Consider the following 21136-nt stretch of genomic DNA (forward strand, 5'->3'; position numbering starts at 1 on the left):
CCGATCGAAAGGTCGGCGGTTCGAATCCCTGCGGCGGGGTGCGCTCCCGCTGCTCGGTCCCAGCGCCTGCCAACCTAGCAGTTCGAAAGCACCTCCGGGTGCAAGTAGATAAATAGGGACCGCTTACCAGCGGGAAGGTAAACGGCGTTTCCGTGTGCGGCTCTGGCTCGCCAGAGCAGCGATGTCACGCTGGCCACGTGACCCGGAAGTGTCTCCGGACAGCGCTGGCCCCCGGCCTCTTAAGTGAGATGGGCGCACAACCCCAGAGTCTGTCAAGACTGGTCCGTACGGGCAGGGGTACCTTTACCTTTACCTTTATGAGCAGCATATCATCTAAAAGTTCTTCCCTCCTTCTTTTCAATTCTCTGACTCAGAATTGAAAAGATTATATGCACGCCCCATCAGTGTCCAGCAGACCAAATGCTATAGGGCTGGCCATAGCTCAGTGGTCAAGCACCTGCTATGTAAGCAGAAGATTCTAGGTTCAGTCCTTGGCATCTCCAGGTAGTGTTGGAAGAGAATCCTGCCTGAAATCCTAGAGATCTTCTGCCAGTCAGTGTAGACAGTACTGAGCTAGATGGCTCCCAGTATGTTTCCAAGCACAATTCAAAGTGCTGGTGCTGATCTTTAAAGCCCTAAACTGCCTTGGTCCATTATACCTGAAGGAGCATCTCCACCCCCATCATTCTGCCCAGACACTGAGGTCCAGCGCCGAGGGCCTTCTGGCGGTTCCCTCACTGTGAGAAGCCAAGGGAACCAGGCAGAGGGCCTTCTCAGTAGTGACACCCGCCCTGTGGAACACCTTCCCACCAGATGTCAAAGAGAAGAACAACTACCAGACTTTTAGAAGACATCTGAAGGCAGCCCTCATTAGGGAAGCTTTTAATGTTTCACAGACCACTGTATTTTAATACTCTGTTGGAAGCCGCCCAGAGTGGCTGGGGAAACCCAGCCAGATGAGCGGGGTATAAATAATAAATTCTATTCTAGATGGACCAATGGTCCAATTCAATATAAGGCTATGTTCCTATGTTGATTGTTGTAAATAGACTACCCAGGGCTAAATGATGGTTTGGCTTAGCATTATGTCTGAGCCCAAGACAAACCACAAGTGGTATACAAAAAACAAACCTTGGTTACAGCTCAACATTTGGAGTGAGATAAACCACAAGCCTGGGTTCAGATGTAAAACTAATCCAAACCATGGGTAGCTCAGCAACAGCAAAACCAAGGGACAAACACTGAACCTGCACATTTGCTCATTCGTGCTTAGCCATAATTTGGCTTAGTATTAGGTGTAAACCAGATCATTGTGTGCTACAAAATGCACACACACACACACACACACACACACACACACACACCCCTAGACCAGTGTCATCAGATTAATGTTTGTGCAGCTCTGAAGACAAACTTTTCAGTCTGGTTCCATTACACATACAGCGTCCAGGGAATACTGTACTGCAGGGATGTTTATTTTCAGTGACAGTAACATATCTCTCAGTCTGCAAATAGCCACTGCAGCAGTTCATTCTTAGCTGCGTGTTCGTCCTTTGCCTTATATCTGAGTTGGGTTTCAGAGCTTGTGGGATGTGTGCAGGTGGAACCAGCAGGCATATTCTGGTGTCATTGGCAGGAATTCATAAGACAACATCATTCCCCTGCTTCTGCTTAATGTGTGAGAGGGAGCAGCTTTGCATCTATCTGCTATCTGCTGGCCAGTAGCTACACATTCAGCATTAATGTGAAAGGGTCCTACATACATACGGATATGTGTGGTGGCTGCTGTATGTGAATGGGAACCAGGGTGAGCCAGAGTTGCTGCTTGCATGGAGGAATTGCATATGCATATTGTTGTGTGCAGTGTCCCTTCATACCAACGCAGAAGGTACAGCCACAGGAGGAGAGGTGCCCCTTTTGGGGTGTTGCCAGTAGTCATTATCATGTTGTCCTTGTTGCATGTATGGGTAGGGGTCATTTGAACACCCCTTAGTCCTCTGCTCTTTTTAGAGTAAAAATTCAGGAAGATGTGTCCTGTTTCTTCCAAGAGCTTCTATCAATTTATACAAATAGTGTTACCTCCAATCTCCACCAAGCATAGCAAAATCCCAGGTAGTTACAGGCACTCACCCAGGGTTGTGTTTCCATTGGGAATTCAAGGCATGGTGGAGGCTAGTGTCTTTAAGAAATATGGTTTACTTTACACATATTTACACCTAAAGTCTGCAATAGAGAGCTGCAGAGTTTACAGCATTCACATTTCGAAGGGCTTGTTCCCCATAGTATTGAATTCCAGTACATCTCTGTGTCTCTGTCCCAGCCTGCCTAGATGGTTCTAACCTTCAGCACCTGCATGGAGTTCTACTTATTTCCCCCTTCTTGTTCCCAGAACACTTTGCTCCAAGAAACTCCTCCCCATCCGCTCACTCCCCTATTCTAAGCCTAGTTTTAAAATTACATCATTCACCATAACTTTGGCAACCTCTGCTGGCCCAAGGATTTCTCTGTGATGAGCCACCAAGACCTTTCATCATGTTAGTGATCTCTATCCCATGTGAAGCCCTGGCCTGTATTTTTCCACTGGCCTGGAATCTTCCCTCCAACACTCCAAAAATTATCTAAATTCTGCCCTTTTACTAATTTCTAACATTCACTGTAACAAGATTTATGATCCACCCTTGGCCTTGTGGTTCCTGGTACTGGGTACTGGAGATGCCTTCATTAATAAAATAATCGATGGGAGAGGAGCTATTCATTAGAAAATGCATTTATGTTGCTTTTTCTGAGAGATGTTGCAAGTTGCTTCAATCTCGGCATATGATGAAAGCCCATACATCTCCTCTGCCCAAGATGAATGATTTATACCTGTTTGGGATCAAAGTTGTGAGAGTTCTCTGTGGTTTCTCATGTTCATTGCTCAGTAGAAGCAGGACTGGTCCTATCATTAGGCTGAATGAGGTTGCTGCCTCAGGGCAGTGGGCAGGGGTAACAGCCTGCACCTTCCACTGTTCCACTTGCGTTTCCTTAGAGAACAGAACTGTGTGTGCCATGCACCACTGAGCCTGTTGTTCTTAAGTGGAAGGTGCAGTCCCATTGCCAGGACTGAAGTAAGATTCAGCTGCAAGTCTTTACAGATTCTGTACATGGAATTGAGGGGGCTGGGGAGAAGAGAGTGACATCTAGGGCCAGCTCTGATATATGGTTCAAATTCATCAAACCAATTTGGACTGGCAAAGTGTGTACAGGAAGATTTAAAGTGCTGTGGAATTCTCTACCCGTGAGGGGCTTGTAGACAGATAGTCTGACTCCTTCCTACACACGGCATGGTCCACTGTGCAGAACACAGCTCACCAGTTATATATGACAGCCCATTCGGAGCCAGATGAACTTGCTGTTTATGCCGCTTGCCTGGAACTCTAAAAAATAAAATAAAATGGGACTGTCAAGCAGCTTTACATGGCTGGAAGTTTGTGTTTGACTCAGAAGATCACAATTTGTGCAGGGCTGCACTAGAGTAGGGAGAATGGCCTTTGACTCCTTATGCTTCTGGTTTGAGCAGGTGACCTTCAGGTCCATGCTAACTCCATGTTTTTAACTGAGAAGAGCCCTGGTGAAGGAACAAACGGCTTCCTAACAGTGCTCTTACCAGAGTATCAAAATGCCTTGTGTGCCACACTAACAACTTGATTTCCTTCATGGCCAATCTTTTTACTTTCTAAGCCACACTCTCTCAGGAGTAATGTGTCTTGGGCTGCATGCTGACAGAGTGTGGCTAACTATAATTGTAGGTGGTGTTGGGGCCAAAACTGGGTGGAGCCACTCCATTTTTTCTCCCTCTTTCTATTACTCCCCCTCTTCCTCCCCCTACGTAGTTGGCTGCTGGGGGAGGGAAAGATCACATTTGCCAGAGGCATGAACTGATCACTTGCGGAGAGCCTTTGAGCCTAGGCACAAGCATCGGGCCAGCCCTACATCACTTTCATACCCTCCAACATTTCAAATCTGGGAATGTCCCTGGGAAATAGGACACTTGGGGAGTCAGCACTTTCCTAGGTTGGGAGATGAGGCATCAGACTAGTGGTATCTGTCCCATTGCTCCCTGACTCTTTTTCTATGAGATGACAAGCTCTTGAATGTGATGGAGTCTACCTCTTGGGTGGCTTCATCCCACCCCCACCAAAAAAGATCAGCCCCAACTTGAGACCCAGACCCAGCAACAGCACAATAGCCACGGCTAATTAAAATAATGCTGTGCCCCAGCCTGAGCAGAGCTTGGCTTTTACTGCAGATGACTTCATCAGTGATAATGAATGTGTGAACCTGAATTCTTTTCCACTGCACTGTTTATATATGCAAGCATGCTGTTGACACAGATCTCTTAATCCCTTCTCTGTGTCCCATGGACCATGCTTGTACAATAGCAGCCCTCGGCCTATTGCTGGCATTGCACTTTACTTCTCTTCTGAAACCCCTTTTACCTCAGACTCGCTGACCAGTTGCTGACAGGGTGTTATTGGCAGGGGAAGCAGAGAGTTGTTTTGCTGGGAATGTGAACTGTGCAGAGCTGTTTAAGAATGAGAGGAATAGGACAGGCAGAACATAGACTTCAAAATATGGACAGGGAGAGTGTAGACTCTAAAACAGGATTCAGAAATCCAGGAATGTTCTTGAGAAACCCGGCTGGACATCTGAATTGTTATTGATTTCTGTTGGATTTATCTTTTTTCACATGGAGTGTTTGTGCATATTTCATATCCATTCAGGAAGAAAGATGGATGTTCCTAATTTGAAATGCTGTATTTGTTATGTGCTAGTTTAAAATGTTTCTAAACCAGCCCCCAATCTTATGGATACCAGGACAGTGAACAGTAATAAAATATGAAATGCTATAATGTAATTTAATGAAAACAACAACCAGTCTGGGGCTGTGAGGGACATTAGCAGCAGCCACCCAGTAATAATATCCTGGTCTGTGTGGGACTAATATATAACTGCTTCAACAATTATTTGCAGGCCAGGAAACTCTTCTGCAGAATGGCAGGGAGGTGCCCTGGTGTAGTGTCTATTGTGTATGTATATATATATATATATATATATATATATATATATATGCAGGTTTTGGTGTCCTCGGGTGTCTTCCCGTGTAAAAGTTGGGGTGTCTAGGCGACGTTTCGACGAGGTCTCACTCGTCATCTTCAGGCTGGTGCTTTCGGCTTCTTGTTACTGGAACAGAGCGGGATCTCAATGTTTGAGTTCCTATAAATACTGTAGAGGGGGTGTGGTGTCTAGCCTCCAATGTTCTGGGCAGAGAGGAAGTTCCCAGGCTAGTGTGCCTTTTCTTCTTTTGTTCCTTAATTACTTGAGAGATACCTTGAGTGATTTCTTGAGTGATATCCTGAGTACCACTTAGGTGGGTCATTAGGTGTGGATTAGTTGCTAAAGTCTTTGTGTCTTGACCTCTTGAACTTTGTGAAGAGTTTTCCTGAGAAGATGGCTGTATTGCACTTAGTTGTGCTTTGGCTTGGCTTCGTGTATAGGGGCGAGCTGTGGTTTTGTGGCTTGTGTCAGCCAGATCTGTGTAGGGATTGCAGGGGGGTGCAGCATCCGGAGGTGCCACCATGGACTGGCTACTGGATGGTGTCAGTAATTCATCTGTGGAGAGGGTCTGGATCCAGAGGCACACAGAACGCCAACACCAATCAACCACACCAGACCCAAACCCAGACCCTCTCCACAGATGAATTACTGACACCATCCAGTAGCCAGTCCATGGTGGCACCTCCGGATGCTGCACCCCCCTGCAATCCCTACACAGATCTGGCTGACACAAGCCACAAAACCACAGCTCGCCCCTATACACGAAGCCAAGCCAAAGCACAACTAAGTGCAATACAGCCATCTTCTCAGGAAAACTCTTCACAAAGTTCAAGAGGTCAAGACACAAAGACTTTAGCAACTAATCCACACCTAATGACCCACCTAAGTGGTACTCAGGATATCACTCAAGAAATCACTCAAGGTATCTCTCAAGTAATTAAGGAACAAAAGAAGAAAAGGCACACTAGCCTGGGAACTTCCTCTCTGCCCAGAACATTGGAGGCTAGACACCACACCCCCTCTACAGTATTTATAGGAACTCAAACATTGAGATCCCGCTCTGTTCCAGTAACAAGAAGCCGAAAGCACCAGCCTGAAGATGACGAGTGAGACCTCGTCGAAACGTCGCCTAGACACCCCAACTTTTACACGGGAAGACACCCGAGGACACCAAAACCTGCATTCCTGTACCCGTGAAAATCTACGAAAGCATATATATATATATATATATATATATATATATATATATATATTATTGTGTTTTTAATATGTTGTATGTCTCCTCAAGAACTTTGATTAATAGGTGGGGTATAAATACCCCTAAATAAATAAATAAATGGCCATGATTTCTGAGGCTAATGGGATTTGGGAGTTGGGAGGTGAACAATATGTGCAGTGAATCATGTTGGCTATCCCCGTCGTACATTGTAGAAACTGGCAGTTCCACAAATGAAACAAAAAATAATACTTAAACAGCAAAAAGGAAGAGAGAAGGCCCAGGGCACAGGATGGACAACAAAGGGTGCCTTTGTGGCTGCATGTTCTTTCTGTATTGCCAAATGACTGGGGAATCTAATGAGTTCCTTCTCTTTCCCGTCAGCGTTTGATGACTACTCCAGCCTGTTACCTAAGCATGGAGAAAACTGTCATTTTTATAGTTCTCTCAATTTCTCATTTGTGTTTTTCTTATCTGGAGAAGCACACTGCAATATTTAAGTAAGTGTGAATTATGGAGGATGGCTGTGTTTCCGTTGGCGCATTGTTTTGGAATGTGCAAATTTGGTAAATTCACCTTTAGATGGAAATGGAATTGAATTTCTCCCCAATTTCTAATTGCACCTGAAAGGCTTCCTTTGGGAAACTGAAGCTGAAGCAGCTTGGTGTCTTCACAGATTTGGCATCTGCCTGCCCTTTTGCCTGAATTCCTCAAGGAAATATCACTACCGGTGAAGTATGCTGCACAAAGGTGCTGTGTGCAGGCTGCAGAGGAGGAGGGAGGGTGTGGAGGAGGAGGAGGAGGAGGAGGAAGAAGGAAGAAGGAAGAAGAAGAAGAAGAAGAAGAAGAAGAAGAAGAAGAAGAAGAAGAAGAAGACAGGGCTGAGCAGGAGGACACCTTGAATATCTGGTCAAAGTAACGCTAAAGGAGGTAGGAGTGACTCAGGACCTGCCTCAGACATTTTGGCACCTGAAGTGACACACCAAACAGGGCCTGTCCCCTGCCAGGGAAGAAGATGTGGGTGAAGATCTACGCCAGGAGCAAGGGAGGAATCTGTTGCCCTTATGGATCCCGCTGCCTGAGGCAGTTGCTACACTTGGCCTCATGAGTGGTCCAGCCCTGGAGTATCTCCCCATGGTAGAGTGTATAGGGACGTGGGTGGTGCTGTGGTCTAAACCACTGAGCCTCCTGGACTTGCTGATTGGAAGGTCGGCGGTTCGAATCCGCATGATAGGGTGAGCTCCCTTTTCTCTGTCCCAGCTTCTGCCAACCTGGCAGTTCAAAAGCGTGCCAATGCAAGTAGATAAATAGGTATAAATAGTGTGTAGGAGTTCCTTAGCATATATACCACATGCTAAGTGATTTGCACCAAAAAGTGAACCAAGCCAAGGGCTATACATGCAACTCCCTATTTACACGCATTCAAGGCACATGCGACTGCACATGCTCGCATCACTGCGAACTTGGAAGTGGCACAAAAAGGGGCAACAACAGCTGTAAAAGAGCATGAAAAGAGCAAAAATTGTGTGAAAACAGCACCTAGCAATCCAATGAGCCTTTGCAAGTACAGTCCCAGGAGCCCTTGCACCAACCTTTGAGGCCTGTGGAGAATTTGAGTTTGAGCAAGGAGGTTTGGTGGGTGTTTGCAGGCTTTTTCAATGATGTTCCTGATATACGTGATTTCACTTAAATGTGCAGGGCCTCAGAACATAACCCCCATGTAAATGGGGAGTTGCCTGTAATTGAAATTAATGCTTTGGTACAGAAATGGGGAAAGTTCTGTTTGTTTGTTTCCTAACTCAACCATATCCCTTGTGCAGAGGCTCAGGACCACAAAGGAAACAAGGAGAACTGCCAAATTTATGTTTTCTTCCAATTCAGCCTTTTCTGGTTATATCCAAAGAGGGTTTTCACAGTTTCAGAATAACCACGAACAGCTCACTGTCCTATCAATAGAACTTCTAGATTAAGAGAATTTACAGGCATTCCTATGCAGAAGGACACTGGCGGATTAGGGCACTTCCAGGCTTCCACTATTTTCACATTCTGGCAAATTTAGGCTGCACATTTATAGTTCATTAGGAGGTCTTCTGCAACACACCTACTTCCCCGAAAGATCGGGCTTTTCGCAATAAGCAAAGTGATGTGAAAATACACTGGAAAGCATAGGATAACATTTGCATCCTGCAAATAAATCAGAATGAATGCTCATTAAATAGCCAGCATCTTCTGATGTCACTGCAAGCAAATCAGGAGGAATGATCAATAAATACAACCTATTCCTTAACAGGGTTTCCTTCCTAGTTAGTGTTCTCAGAATTGTAGCCCCCAGAGATCTCTGTGGAGCAGCCTCAGCAGTTCCTGAATTAGGTGTTTGTTGTTAGGCAAGTTGCTGGAATCTGAATTCTGGTGCAGCCAGGAAACTTTCTAATGCAGGGGTGGGCAGAAGATTGATGCAGATCTACTGGTAAATCTCTGAGTGTTTTGCAGCAAATATGCAAAGATTCTGACAAACAACTGATTAGCAACACCAGCAACAGAAGGTTTTCTGCTCCTTCCCCCCACCCGAAAATAATTAGGCTACTGAGATAAAGGACACTTGGAGGGGGGGGGCACTACCAGAAACAGGGTTTGTGTGTTAGAACACTAAAACTTTGCTCACTGTCCTATCTGTGTTTTTATATTTGATTTTAAAAGTTTCTTATGTTATTTCTAAGTTGTTTGATTTCGTAAGTTGTTCTGTGATACTCGTAAGTGTAAAAAGCAATGAATAAATGCATTAAAAACAGTACTGAAAAGACTATTGAGATCACACACCCACTCACCCCTGACCCTGTTGTAACAGGGTCAAAACTGTATCTTAGAACTTTTCCAGGAACAGAAGAGCTTTACTCTGAGTGCTGTGTGCCAATCCAACATCAGTAGTGCAATATTCTGCCTTACGTAAGTCGTCGTGAGAAGGGAGACACAGAGGAGCACACAGCCTCTGAAAAACGAAATGAAGGAAGGAAAAATGAGAAGTTTTCAAAAATGGGTGGGGCATGGCTGTGGCAAGGGAATGATAACACTCTTTGGGGGTGGGGACTTAAAAAAAAAAGGTTTGGGAGTATTTCTCATACAAAATAAAAGAAGAAGATGGCATGAGGAAAGCAATGGAGATGGTGTTTACCTCCAGTAATGTGATGGGCAATATTCAACTGCTGTCTGCAACAGTTTATAGAATTGTAGACTTGGAAGGGACCTTGAAGGTCATCTGGTCCAACCCCCTGTAGTGCAGGAATCCTGCCCACAGCTCAAACCACCTACCTTCTGGTTAACAGCCAGATGCACCGACCCATTGCACCACATGATGGATTGAACAAAATCTAGGAGCTCTTTGTCAAGAAGAAGAAGAAGAAGAAGAAGAAGAAGAAGAAGAAGAAGAAGAAGAAGAAGAAGAATTGCCAATCCCTGGTTTAAGTTCCCAGAAACATCACATATCAGGACCTTAAATTGTGTGCTGGAATGTATTAGACGTCAAAGGAGATTACACAATAATAGTGCAGCATTTCCCCAGCAATCCCCTCTCTTAGAAGTGAGGCAGCACATTTCAAACCTGCTATATTTTCTGAATAATAGTCAATATCAGGCTCACATAAAGCACAATAGAAGCAAGGATGCTTCAGCCGTTGTTAATGTGTTCTGTTGACTGGAACAATGTGGTCTGAATTCATAGGGCAGATGAGCTTGACAGACTTGTATAGTCAATATAACTAGGTTGAGACGATATCTGGCATGGGACCAAACGATCCATGGACACAAAGTCAACTTCACACACTTCTTCATTAGGCAAAATGATCAGAACAAAATACAAAGAACATGGACTGTGCCAGGTTGTGTGGGTTAATTATTAGTACATCAAAACTTCTGGAACAAAAGAGAATATTCCCAGTAAGAGGGCGTCAGTTTACCAGAAAGATTAGATCAAGTGTCTAGGAGCATCATTGTTGAACAAGGAGGTCACTTTCGGAGTTTATCTATTTTGCTAGAAGTGTAACATTAATGAAGATTATTTTAATAATGGAGCAGATGTCAAGGATCTGGGGAATATAGGGTTTTTCCAAGTGAGAGTCCAGTTTACTGTCTTGTGTTGCAATATTAAATTTTTAAAAATCCAATAGTGAGATGCACCATTTTTAATATTTAGAATCCTTCATGGGATTTGTTAAAGAATCAGAAGGCCATCCTTTTAGACAATTTTTGCAAGACTGTTATTAAAAGGCACAAAGGTGGGTAGGATTATTGTGAATCTGCCACTACTGTTCACCACTCATTTCTGTCTGTTGGAAAATTGATGTTTAGTTGTATCTGAGGATTTTCAAGAGCTGGCAGCCATCAGCTGTTGTAGACTGTAGCTCTTGATTTCTTGCGTTAAGCGAGAGGTTCAACTGGATGGGCTACAAGTCCTGATCTAACCTCTAGTCCCAGGACAGGGATGTCCAGGTCCAATGGTCCTTCAAGGTCACCATCAGTTTGGAGGTTTGCTTATGGACTCCAGCTCCCCCAAGGAGAATTCAGGTTCCAGGGCAGAACCCTGACGGACCCCTGGATTTTTGTGCTGTGATAAAATACATCCCTGGCCCACAACCAGGCAAACCTCTGAGGAAAACCTTCCGCAGATGGGACACTGCCACTGAGAAGGCCATCTCTCTAGTAGCTAGTCACATTACCTCAGGGCAATGTTTGGTTAACTGATCCGATTTGCATATTCAACCTCCATTCTAGCAGCTTCTGTATCACTTATCTTCTATATGAGGATTATGTACAAGACACTTGTTTAGAAAGTAACAATTGAAACCAACCCTGAAACTTTTTCCCTTCTGTGTGAAAATTCAGATTGACTACAATGTGTTCAACATGTCATTAGTTCTTCACAAAGCAATCTGACAACGAATCATCATGATTAGAGAATTCAGTACACAAATGCACCGTGCTGTCTTGGTCCCAGGCATCTCAAGGAAATCTGAAAGGGAGGCAAAGTCTGTAAAACTTTTAAAACACTCCATTTTGCCTCATGAACATAGCACAGTAACTCTGTGCTACTAATTCCAGTTGTGTAATTTTATCAATTTTCAGCCAAGAAACCAGCATGGAGAGGAGAATGTGGGAAGTAAACCTAGCAGAAAAGAGGTTGAGTTAGTATGTAGGTTGCTAAGCACCAAGAGTGTTTATACTACAGTCTGACTTTATCTTTTGTCAGTGCCGGCCTTCTTGCAAATAAGTACAACCTGGACAGTGTTTGCAATTAGTAAACATCCCCCCTTAAAAACAAACAAACAAACAGTGATGCTTTAGACAATAGCACTTGCAGTAAGGATGGAATCCTCTGCAAACTTACCTGGGAGTCAAACCCACTTAAATTCTATGAGTTGTATCTAATATTAGTCCAACTCATAATAAATCCACTGAAAATAATGAACACGACAAATTTAGGCCCATTAATTTCCGTGGGTCTGCTCTACCTAAGATGGATACAACCCTAAGTCTGCAGTTGTATACATTCTTACCTGGAAGTAGGAATGATAGAGAAATGTGATTCCATTAACATTAAAATTTAAACTTTCCAAAACAATTTGAGAACTGAAACACAGCTGTCCTTCAAAATGCACATTTATTCAAATTTTGCAATGCAGTTCTCCTATCAACCAGTGTTTACAAAATGCATGTATTAAGAGGAAAGTCCACATAAAAATGCACATATTAGTGAACATACAAATGTGCATTATATTATAATATCATAGTAGGGTGTTGTTGTTTTTTTGCACAAATATGTACATTAGTCAAAAGAGCATACAAAAATGTGTTTGTTAGGAAAAATTCACATTAAAATGCTGGTCCAGAAATATGAAGAGCTGAATTTAAGATGGGGGAAAATAAGGAAATGAAGGAACCGAAATCAACAATCTTTTCCATCTCTGAGAGTAAGCTCCTTTGAATTCAGAAAGACTTACCTTTGAGAACCCAAATGCAACTAAGTAGTCTAGAACCAACCCCACTTGTCTGGACACTCAAAAATTGTATAAAGATGGGTAGTTAGATCCTGTGAAGTAAGTTCCACAACCTTGAAGAAATCTTACTCTCAAGAGTGCATGTATGTAGTTGTGAAGCACTGGATTCTGCCACTGTCTCACCTTTATTTTTGTGGTGTACATCTCTACACCTTGCCTTACCTTTATGGTTTCATGCCAGTGGCACTTGAAACAAGTTTCCAGTCATTAGGAAGAAAGCTCTGCTAGAACTCTTTGAAATGCATTTTGTTCATTCTCTTCTTTTCATCTATGGAGCTAAAAGATCTGCAGGTTGCTCTAACAATTTAGTCTTTCTTTTTCTGCATTCCTGTTGTTGTTTGTATAGTCATTAATATTATATGCTATCCCCCCTCCCTGAGAATTCTCAAAAGGGCTTGGTATAAAAAAAGTTTTTAAACTAGCCATTCAAAAGAGCTAAAGCATACAAAAACAAGTAAGAAGCCACAGCAACAGAGAAGTTTAATAACCTTGATCTGTACGTTTAGCTGCATTCCATGAGGTTTCTGCAAGGATGAAGTCAGCTGAATCGACAGTAATAACTGTATGAGGAACTTGAAGGGAAATATGGTCTTAAGAGGTTAGGAGAAATGCAGACATGTCCTGATCAGCCTGTCAAACTAGTTCATGAGGACCACTAATTTCTTTCAACTTGGACTCAACTCATTTGACTTTCCCTTTTATTATTGGCCTATTAAGTGTGGAGATGCAAATTGGTGACAGAACCATTGTGCTAACATACAATCAACTAAATTACAAGGCACTGTGCATTTGTAATTATTGATTTATTCCTATTGTTGTTATATGGCATGCATGAGTCGGTTGAAATGTTTGTGCATATTATACTGTACACTATATACCTGGTGTGTGTGTGGTGTGTGTGATTTTTGACCTCCAGGTGTTGTTGCACTCCAGCTCCCATCAGCCCCTGTCTGATGGCCAATGGTCAGGGGTGATGGGAGATTGTCATGCCTTAGCCAGGGGACTTCTCATCAGAAGACCCGCCCTTACACCAAGCCCTGGGTCAGGCTCTCTGTCTGAGGGCCAGGATCCTGTGATGATGCTGAGGAGGGGCCATTTGAACCCAGGATGAGTTCAGCCTCTGACCTTAAGGCTGAATGGGTACCAAGGGAAGGGAAGGGCCTTAAGTGCCAAAGGGAAACCTGGCCAATCCAAATAGGAGCCTGGCCACAGGCAAGGACCAGTGGCGTAGCATGGGTTGTCAGCACCCAAGGCAAGGCAAGTAATTTGCGCCCCCTAACCCTAACCCCCAGATGTTGCGCCCGGTGCGGCCGGCCCCCCCTGCACCCCCCACACTACGCCACTGGCAAGGACTCATCAGGAGTAAACGTCTCCTCAGGAAGGTTCGAAGAAGTACAACAATATTTAAGTAAGGAAAAGAAGGGGGTATTATCCAAAACCAAGACTGGACTGAGTGGGCTCAATGGCCATAGAATGCTGACTAACTTTGGGAGGAGGGAATGGAAAACCAAAGGCAGAGGAATAGGATGGAGTAGCTGAGACCCCACAATATAGGCCCTGGAAGGTTGCCCCTAAGGGAATATGACTATTGGGCTGGAAAAGGTTCTATAGATTTAGTTCAAACTTTAAAGATATGTCTCAGTAGCACACAAGCATTAAAATATGGGCCCAGGGCTTCTATTTTCTTGGGGAAAGGCAACTGCAGTATGGACACAGTGGAACTAGAGTCAATGCAGTTCAGGTAACAGAGCACTGGCAAATCTCAAGACAAAAATTGACCAGACTCAGGCATCTGAAATAGAGCATTCACAGAAGGGAAGAGGAAGGAGAGAGAATAAAATCTTTTAAAAAATAAAAATGGTCCTTTAACACATCCCCTCTGTCAAGTTTTCTGCTGAAAACCACAATCCAAAACTGGCTTACTTGCAGTGCATGTGTGTGTCTGTGTGTGTGTGCAGGGAAGGGGAGGGAGCGAAAGACATGCAGATACTCACATCCCTCCCACCCCCCTATAAATAATCAGCATTAGCATCAGCATCTGACAACATAAAGTTCACGTTAGATGAAATGGATATTTGAATTCATCCTATAAAATACAGATTCAGAGCTGACCATATCAAAATGTCACTTTTTGGTCCGTCCCCCCTCCTTTTCAAACTACTGTACAGTGATCAGGTTGTTCTGGTACAGATCCTTATCTTCTTTTGTTAAATATACACCTAAAAATTGAACAGGTCATTCTGCCTGGCTGAACTTACCTAAATAAATAAATAAATAAATAAATAAATAAATAAATAAATCTCTGGATTAAAATTTTTTGTTACCTATTACTTCTGTTTCCCCTAATCCAAATTAGCTTTCAAAAAAACAAAATAAATTCATAGGTCTAAATAAGAGCATTCAAGGCTACTTCTGACTACAATGGAAAGACATAAGAATGTCATCTGTTTGTAATATTAGTGCTGTCTCTCAGATGATTTAAGTGAGTGAGAACCCTCGGGCTTGGATGGAGGGCTGAATATGGCCCTCTAGCCTTCTTCATCTGGCCCTGGGAACTCTCATCAGGCCACACCCTCTATCCCCAGACCACACCCCTCACCACTGGCACTCTTTTCCAATTGTTGCTTTTCCCTGGTTGAAGTGTGTCCTTAAATGCCTTTTGCTTGCCTGAATGGTGATAGGTGTGTGTATAAACATCTCACTTATGTGTGACTGAAATGTAGTTTACTGTACAACAGTAGTGCCATACTTTGCTCCACCCACCAGAAGATTGTCCATCAGGGAACATGGTGCTTGACTGAAAAAGGTCTTCCCACTCCAATCTATATATCAAGTCATAAAGCAAATCTGGGGGTTTGGAGTGAGGTGTCAACAGTATGCTGATGACAACCAGTTCTAGATTTCTGTGATCAGGCACCTGGGATCTGCCATTTCTGCCTCGAACCAGTGCTTTGTCAGATGGATGAGGCAATCAGGTTGAAACAGAATACAAATACTGTGGGCAAGTCATCCTCAGACCCTGAAAAACTGCTCTTCCTCTTAGAGCAGGTATAAACTTTTCTCAACTCCCAGATCTCTGATAAGCAGATAATTATGGTGGCCAGAGACGCATCTCATCAGATGCATTTTATCATATAGGTTCTGCCCTTTCTTGGACAGAGGTGATCTGACTATGTGATCAACTTCAAGGCTTTGTGCTCTTGAAGGCTTCAGTGGATAGAAAATGCAACTGCCTGGCTCATTTGAATACTGGGAGGTGTGAATATGTTTAGCTAGCATTATATTATCTGCATTGGCTGCTAGTGTGTTTTCAGCCAAATCAGTACAAATTGGGGGAGCTTTGAACATATTTCTCCTATATCATCTACACTTGCTGCCAGTTTGCTTCTGGTTTAAACCTTTAAAGCCCTTCAGGGTCTGGGACTCATACACCTTAAGAGACCACCTCTCCTGTGTCAATTCCACCCCAAATGAGTAGATCAAATGAGGGTCTGCTTTGTATTCCATTAATAAGTGAGACCTTTGGCTGCTGGGAGCAGGGCCTCCACAATGGTGTTTTGATGCTGTGGAATTATTTCAACCCCAGATTACAAAGTTGTATGTAGCTGGTTTTAGGAAGACGTGCTGATTCCCAATGACTTTTAAACTGTCTGATAGGGGTGTGATTTCAGCCAATTCAGTTGGAAGCCAGTGGAGTCTGTTATCTTTTGTTGTCTTACATAAATCTTGCATGCTTTGTTATTTTATTTTGCAGTTTTAAATGCTATTTTAAGTGTCAATTTATTCATTGAAAACCACTTTGAGCTTGTGGAAAGGCAATCTGTAACATATGCATCTCTTGTTTTACACCTCTCTGAATGTTAAAGTTTTAATATGTAGCTATTCGTCAGCAACCTTGTTTTCAGAGTTGTGTAAATACTGACCCACAGTATACAAATGTTTCATTTACTATTGTTGCTGGTAGCACATGTAAAGCAAGTTTGTGTGATGCTTCTCAGTTACTCCACATCAGGAAATAGTCATTTGATGACATCCTTTTCTTCCCAAAGGTGGGTTTCTATGGGGCCTAATTACTGCAAGTGACAGATTATTCTTGTTACCAGACTAGAGATGGTGTGTACATGACAGGTAACTATAAATGAAGTGCCAGAAAGAAGCTAGAATAATTTGTACATGCTGCAGGCATTTTTCATAGTTTTGTAGTTCTCTTCTGATGGATGTCTTCAACAGTCTAATTTTTATCCGAATCAGATTTTGAAATACGAGCTGTTTCTATAGGTATCAGAATGTAGGTGTTGCTTGTCAAAAATTGCTGTTTGATGCTCCTCCTTCATTACACATCCCAGAGTTTTCATTAAGGTTATAAGGTGGTTTGGTCCAAGCAGTTACTGAAAACTGCATTCACCTTTACACTGAGACATAATGCAATATTGTGTGTTGAATCCATATTGTCTCCCTTATTTAGGGAACTGACTGGTTAGACTAGCATATTGATATTCAATTGGAAAGTCATAATCTATCAAGTTGGCCGTTAAAGCAGAAAGAAAAGCAAACACGGATAAAAAGTGAAAAGTAGGAGCTATGTTGTAGACTGGGATTAAAGGTCTCGTTTGAAATGGCTGTGGTCAACTGGCTTAACTAAACTGTTTAATTTACACCTAGTTCTTACTGATGCGGTAAATCCATGTCTTTGTGGTACCACTGCAGAGTGATGCAGAAATTTCACATTATGTTACTCCTTTATAAAAAAAAAGAACAAAAATGTTTCTGTCAAATATAGCGCAGATACATTTAGCAAACTAGTAATGTGGTTCCGGCATTGTTATATGCTTCTAAGTACCTAATAATAGTTTGTCAGAATTAAAACAGTTGTGAAATGGAGGCCAGAAATTCACTGAGGCAAAATTGCATTGTAAATTTTTAGTATTGCACCTTCTCTTTATCACATTCCTTCCAGATTTTCACTAACAGATTGTTCATGTCATTCATGGGATAGGTGTAATCCTGGAAATCAGATTCTGAGGATCTCTCTCCCCCTCCACCACCTCTAGTAGGTTATCTGCCTAAGTTCCATTGATGGACAAAGATCCAGTAGGGCCAGTTAGAATTATGATTTAGTGTTAGACTAGGACTGGGGAGACTCAGGCTCAAATCCCCATTCATCCATGAAGAATGTCAGGCTGTGTACAAACCAAACAATTAAAACACACGACTTCCCCTGAAGAATCCTGCACATTGCAGTTTGCCTGTCACAGAACTACAGTTCCCAGCAGAGGTTGATAGACCCAGCTAGTTTTGTAATTGGAAGAGGCAAAGCTAGACGAAGTTAGAATGTACAGAAGAGGGAAAGGTGCTAATTAGGATGATAGAGGAAAGTGGGAGCGAGTAGATTCCTCTCTGTGGCTGACGGCTACCGGCTCAGAGCCTTAAATGGCTCTGAAGGCTGCTACAGAGAAGAGAAAGAAATGCAATTCTATGCACACGCGGGATCTACTCCCAAAAGGATCCATAGGATCCGGCCATTCGGCAGGCTCCGTTAGTTATTTGGCTACTCCCAAAAGCAAACAGCTGGGACTAGCTAGCTATAGCTTCGCTGGAGTCGAGCAGGCCGTGTTGTGCCTCCCGAGGGCTAGCCGGAGCCGGGAAGCAGGGTGGCGGCGCCTGCGCGGAGAGGCCCCAAGTCGGCAACCGCGCCTGCTTCGGTCCCTTTAAGGAGCGTCTCCTCTTTCTCGCCGAGTTGCATCAGGCACGCGCGCGTCCCGTCCCTGGCGCACCCACCGCCCTGAGCTCGGGCTACCTGCCCGCTCGCTCGCCTTCCCCAACTTCCTAGGCGCGCTCGCGACCGAGACCGGCGTGCGCGCTCCTGGGGGCCTCTCTAAGGCGGAGCTGGCTGAAGGGCGCGCGCTCCCGCCCGGCCAGTCGCGTGGTCTCCTTGCTTCTCCATATTGCTGCGGCGGCATTAGAGGAGACGGGGAGGGGGCACGCCGGGGTTGGGTTTCAAGGGTGGGGGGAGGAAGCCGGCGGCTCGAGCCCCCACCCCGTGGCTCCGGGGTGCGCATCTGACTGAGGAAGGGGTTGGGGGGCGCAGAAAGAGAGAGAAAGAGGGGAGGCAGGAGAGCTCCGGGCGAGGCGAGGCGGTTTTCGGGGGTGGGAGGGGGAAGTCGGCAAAGTTTGGGGCGGGCGCGTGTTGTCCGGGGAGAGCCTGGAGCCGGGGGCACGAGGCGGCTCCGCGGGGGCGCAGATGGCTACCCAGGTGGAGGCTCTCCTGCCCGCGAACCCCCTGCTGCCTTCCGAGGAGCACGGGCTGGTGATGAAGAAGCCTCAGGAGAAAGGGGAGCAGCACCTCCTGCACCAAGGAGAGAAGGCCAACGCCGACGAGGGCAAGGGGGGCGGCCCCGACAGCTGCAGCAAGGAAGGCGGCGGCGGCAACGTGGGGGAGCAGCATCTGCGCCGAAACGGGGCGCTGCTCAAGCCCCCCAGCATCAAGCAGCAGAAGGAGGACAGTAACAACCAGGAGAAGGAGAACCTGCTGCACCAGAGGAGCGGCGGCGGCACCGACTCGACGCGGCTGCCCAGCGAGGCCGGTAGCAGCAGCAGCGGCGGCGAGGAGGGCGGCGAGCCGGGAGGCGTTGGACGCAAGGAATTCATCGAGGCCCCCCCGCCCAAGGTGAACCCTTGGACTAAGAACGCCCCGGTGGCGCTGGTCACCCTCAACGGACAGTCGCCCCCAGGTGGGTAGCAGCGGGGGACCCGGGCGAGGGAGGGAGGGGGGCGTTGCTTTCGGTGATGGTGGTCTCGTTTGGGGCAATCGGCGAAGGAAGAGCGTCGCGGCCACTGGCGGAGGGCGATCTTCCCTCCGCAATATGGTGACATTTTCTCTTCTCCACACACACACCCGCCTCCCCCCCCCTCCCGACGGTGGAACTCCACCCCGTCTTTGTCCATCTGCATCCACCCTGCTTGTACCTCACCTCGCCCTCCGCTCCTTGATCCGCTTCGTTATAAGAAAAATTAATGGGGGGGAAGAGCGAGCGCGGGATCGATGGCAGGCAAATGGAGGGTGGATGCAAGCATGGTGGGACGGGGCTTTCGAAATCGAGCGTGAGACGTCCAAGGCCTTGCTCGCTGGGAAACACGCCCGCGCTGGGCATGGGTGGAACTACCTTTATTGAAGGGAAAGAAAAGAAGGGGGGAGCGGGAGGAAGGGTGCCACCCCCGCGTGCCTCCCCATTTCCCGTGCGTGCTTAGGGAATCGGGCTTTTCCTGTGGGAACTGAAGTGAATAAATCTTTTAAGACTTAAAACCCCGCGGCGAGCGGGCACGGAAGGCACCCCCCGCCGTTGCAGCACTGATCGGATCGTGAATGTTTCATGAGCGATCTCCCCCCCCCCCCACACACGCCGCTTCCTTTCCCCGAATAGCCTCGCTTTTTAAATGGCGTGGTGGTTGGTTGGCTGAGGGGGAGAGGAGCTCGTGAGGCTTAGACGTAACCCCGACCGAAAGTCGGCAGGGAAGCCCGGCATATTTGGGGTGTGTTGAGTGTGACTGTGACCTTTCAAAGTAGCCGGAGAGGATTTAAAAATGCAGGTTGGCTGTTGTTGTTTAAAACTGTCGAACGTTTATTTGTCTTATACACGGGGGGGGGGGCGGACAGCTGGGGGCCCCTTTGGAGAAAGACCCCTGAGGAGAGCATGTTGTATGCAAATAGGCATAGGAAAGGGAAGGCCCCAAAGGCTGGACGCGGCCCGGCGGCGGCCGCGCTGTGAGGCGGGGAGCGGGAGGCGGTGCGTTTCCGAAGGTTCCTCGCCGCGCCGCTCTAGGCCCCGGTGCAAACGTGCCTCTGGCGACGGTTTGAAAGCTCCCGTCGCTCAGCGCCCCGCCGCCCAATGGCCGGGCGTGGGTGTGTGTGACTGTGCGCCGCCGTGCTCGGCGCTTCCTCCCTTTCCCAGCATTCCGCTGCAGCAAAGGCAACGTGGTTTTTCTGTCGCGGAGAGCATGTGATTTCTCCTGAGCTCGCCGTGGGGCCTTCCCGTTTGGACCTCTCTTCCTCTCACTCCCCGCCGCTGGGCCGCCGCTCGCCTTTCTTTTGACAGGCGGCTCCGAAGAAACACCCCCACCCCCTTTCAGGGCCTCAGCGCGTATTTTTCCGAGGGTGACAGTGAAACCCGCTCTCCCCCCCCCCGCACCCCGTCAAGCGGGTGAGAGCAGGAAAAGATGAGCTAGGCCTCGCACATGGAAGCTGGGTTTCCCATGTGCGGCCTCGTCCTCTGCAGTACCGCCTCCCCCCTTTCAGTAACCCCGAAACACTCGCGGACACGTGTTACAGTGCTACTGGAGGATCCATAGGGTAGTGGATGTGGGACAAAGGTCTTCTAAAAGTCCACGTGGGCTTACATCCTTTGTACGTTAAAGCTGCTGGGCCTTTTCACTCTTAGGGGTTTGAACTGGGCCAGTACTGTGACATTTAAACCTTCGGCCTGGGTTCTCAGTGTGTTCATAGTTGGAATTCAGATGACATGCTCTAGCCCTCTATTTCTAGCTTTGAAACTGGGGGAAGAGTGGAATAGAGAGGCTGGAGACTTTCCTGTTACACTGAGGCGGTCGCTTGGAATGTTACAGCAACTTTCTCCACCTTTTAACATATATAGATGGCCTTGGAGAAATTCAAGAGAGTATTGCATAATCAGACCACTACCAGAAAGCTGTTTCTTATATGCCCCTTCCATATGTTCCTGGATGATATGCAGGGAGGACAGGCATAACTTATTACAGGAGA

General features: G+C 45.9%; 1 protein-coding gene across 4 annotated transcripts in view; it reads left to right on the top strand.

The window, feature by feature from the left end:
* The first annotated feature begins 18126 nt into the window (after nt 1-18126).
* Nucleotides 18127-21136, top strand: part of LARP1 (La ribonucleoprotein 1, translational regulator) — a 66535-nt gene continuing 63525 nt past the window's right edge. The window contains exon 1 of one of the 4 annotated variants that reach the window (XM_083728719.1): nt 18127-19091. In XM_083728719.1, coding sequence (XP_083584845.1) covers nt 18602-19091 — 490 coding nt within the window. In that variant the 5' untranslated portion in view covers nt 18127-18601. The remainder of the gene's footprint in view (nt 19092-21136) is intronic. The other 3 variants (XM_083728717.1, XM_083728720.1, XM_083728718.1) reach the window with 3 other exon arrangements.

The sequence above is a fragment of the Podarcis gaigeae genome (assembly GCF_964106915.1).
Source record: "Podarcis gaigeae genome assembly, chromosome: 2".
Taxonomy (NCBI): Eukaryota; Metazoa; Chordata; class Lepidosauria; order Squamata; family Lacertidae; genus Podarcis; species Podarcis gaigeae.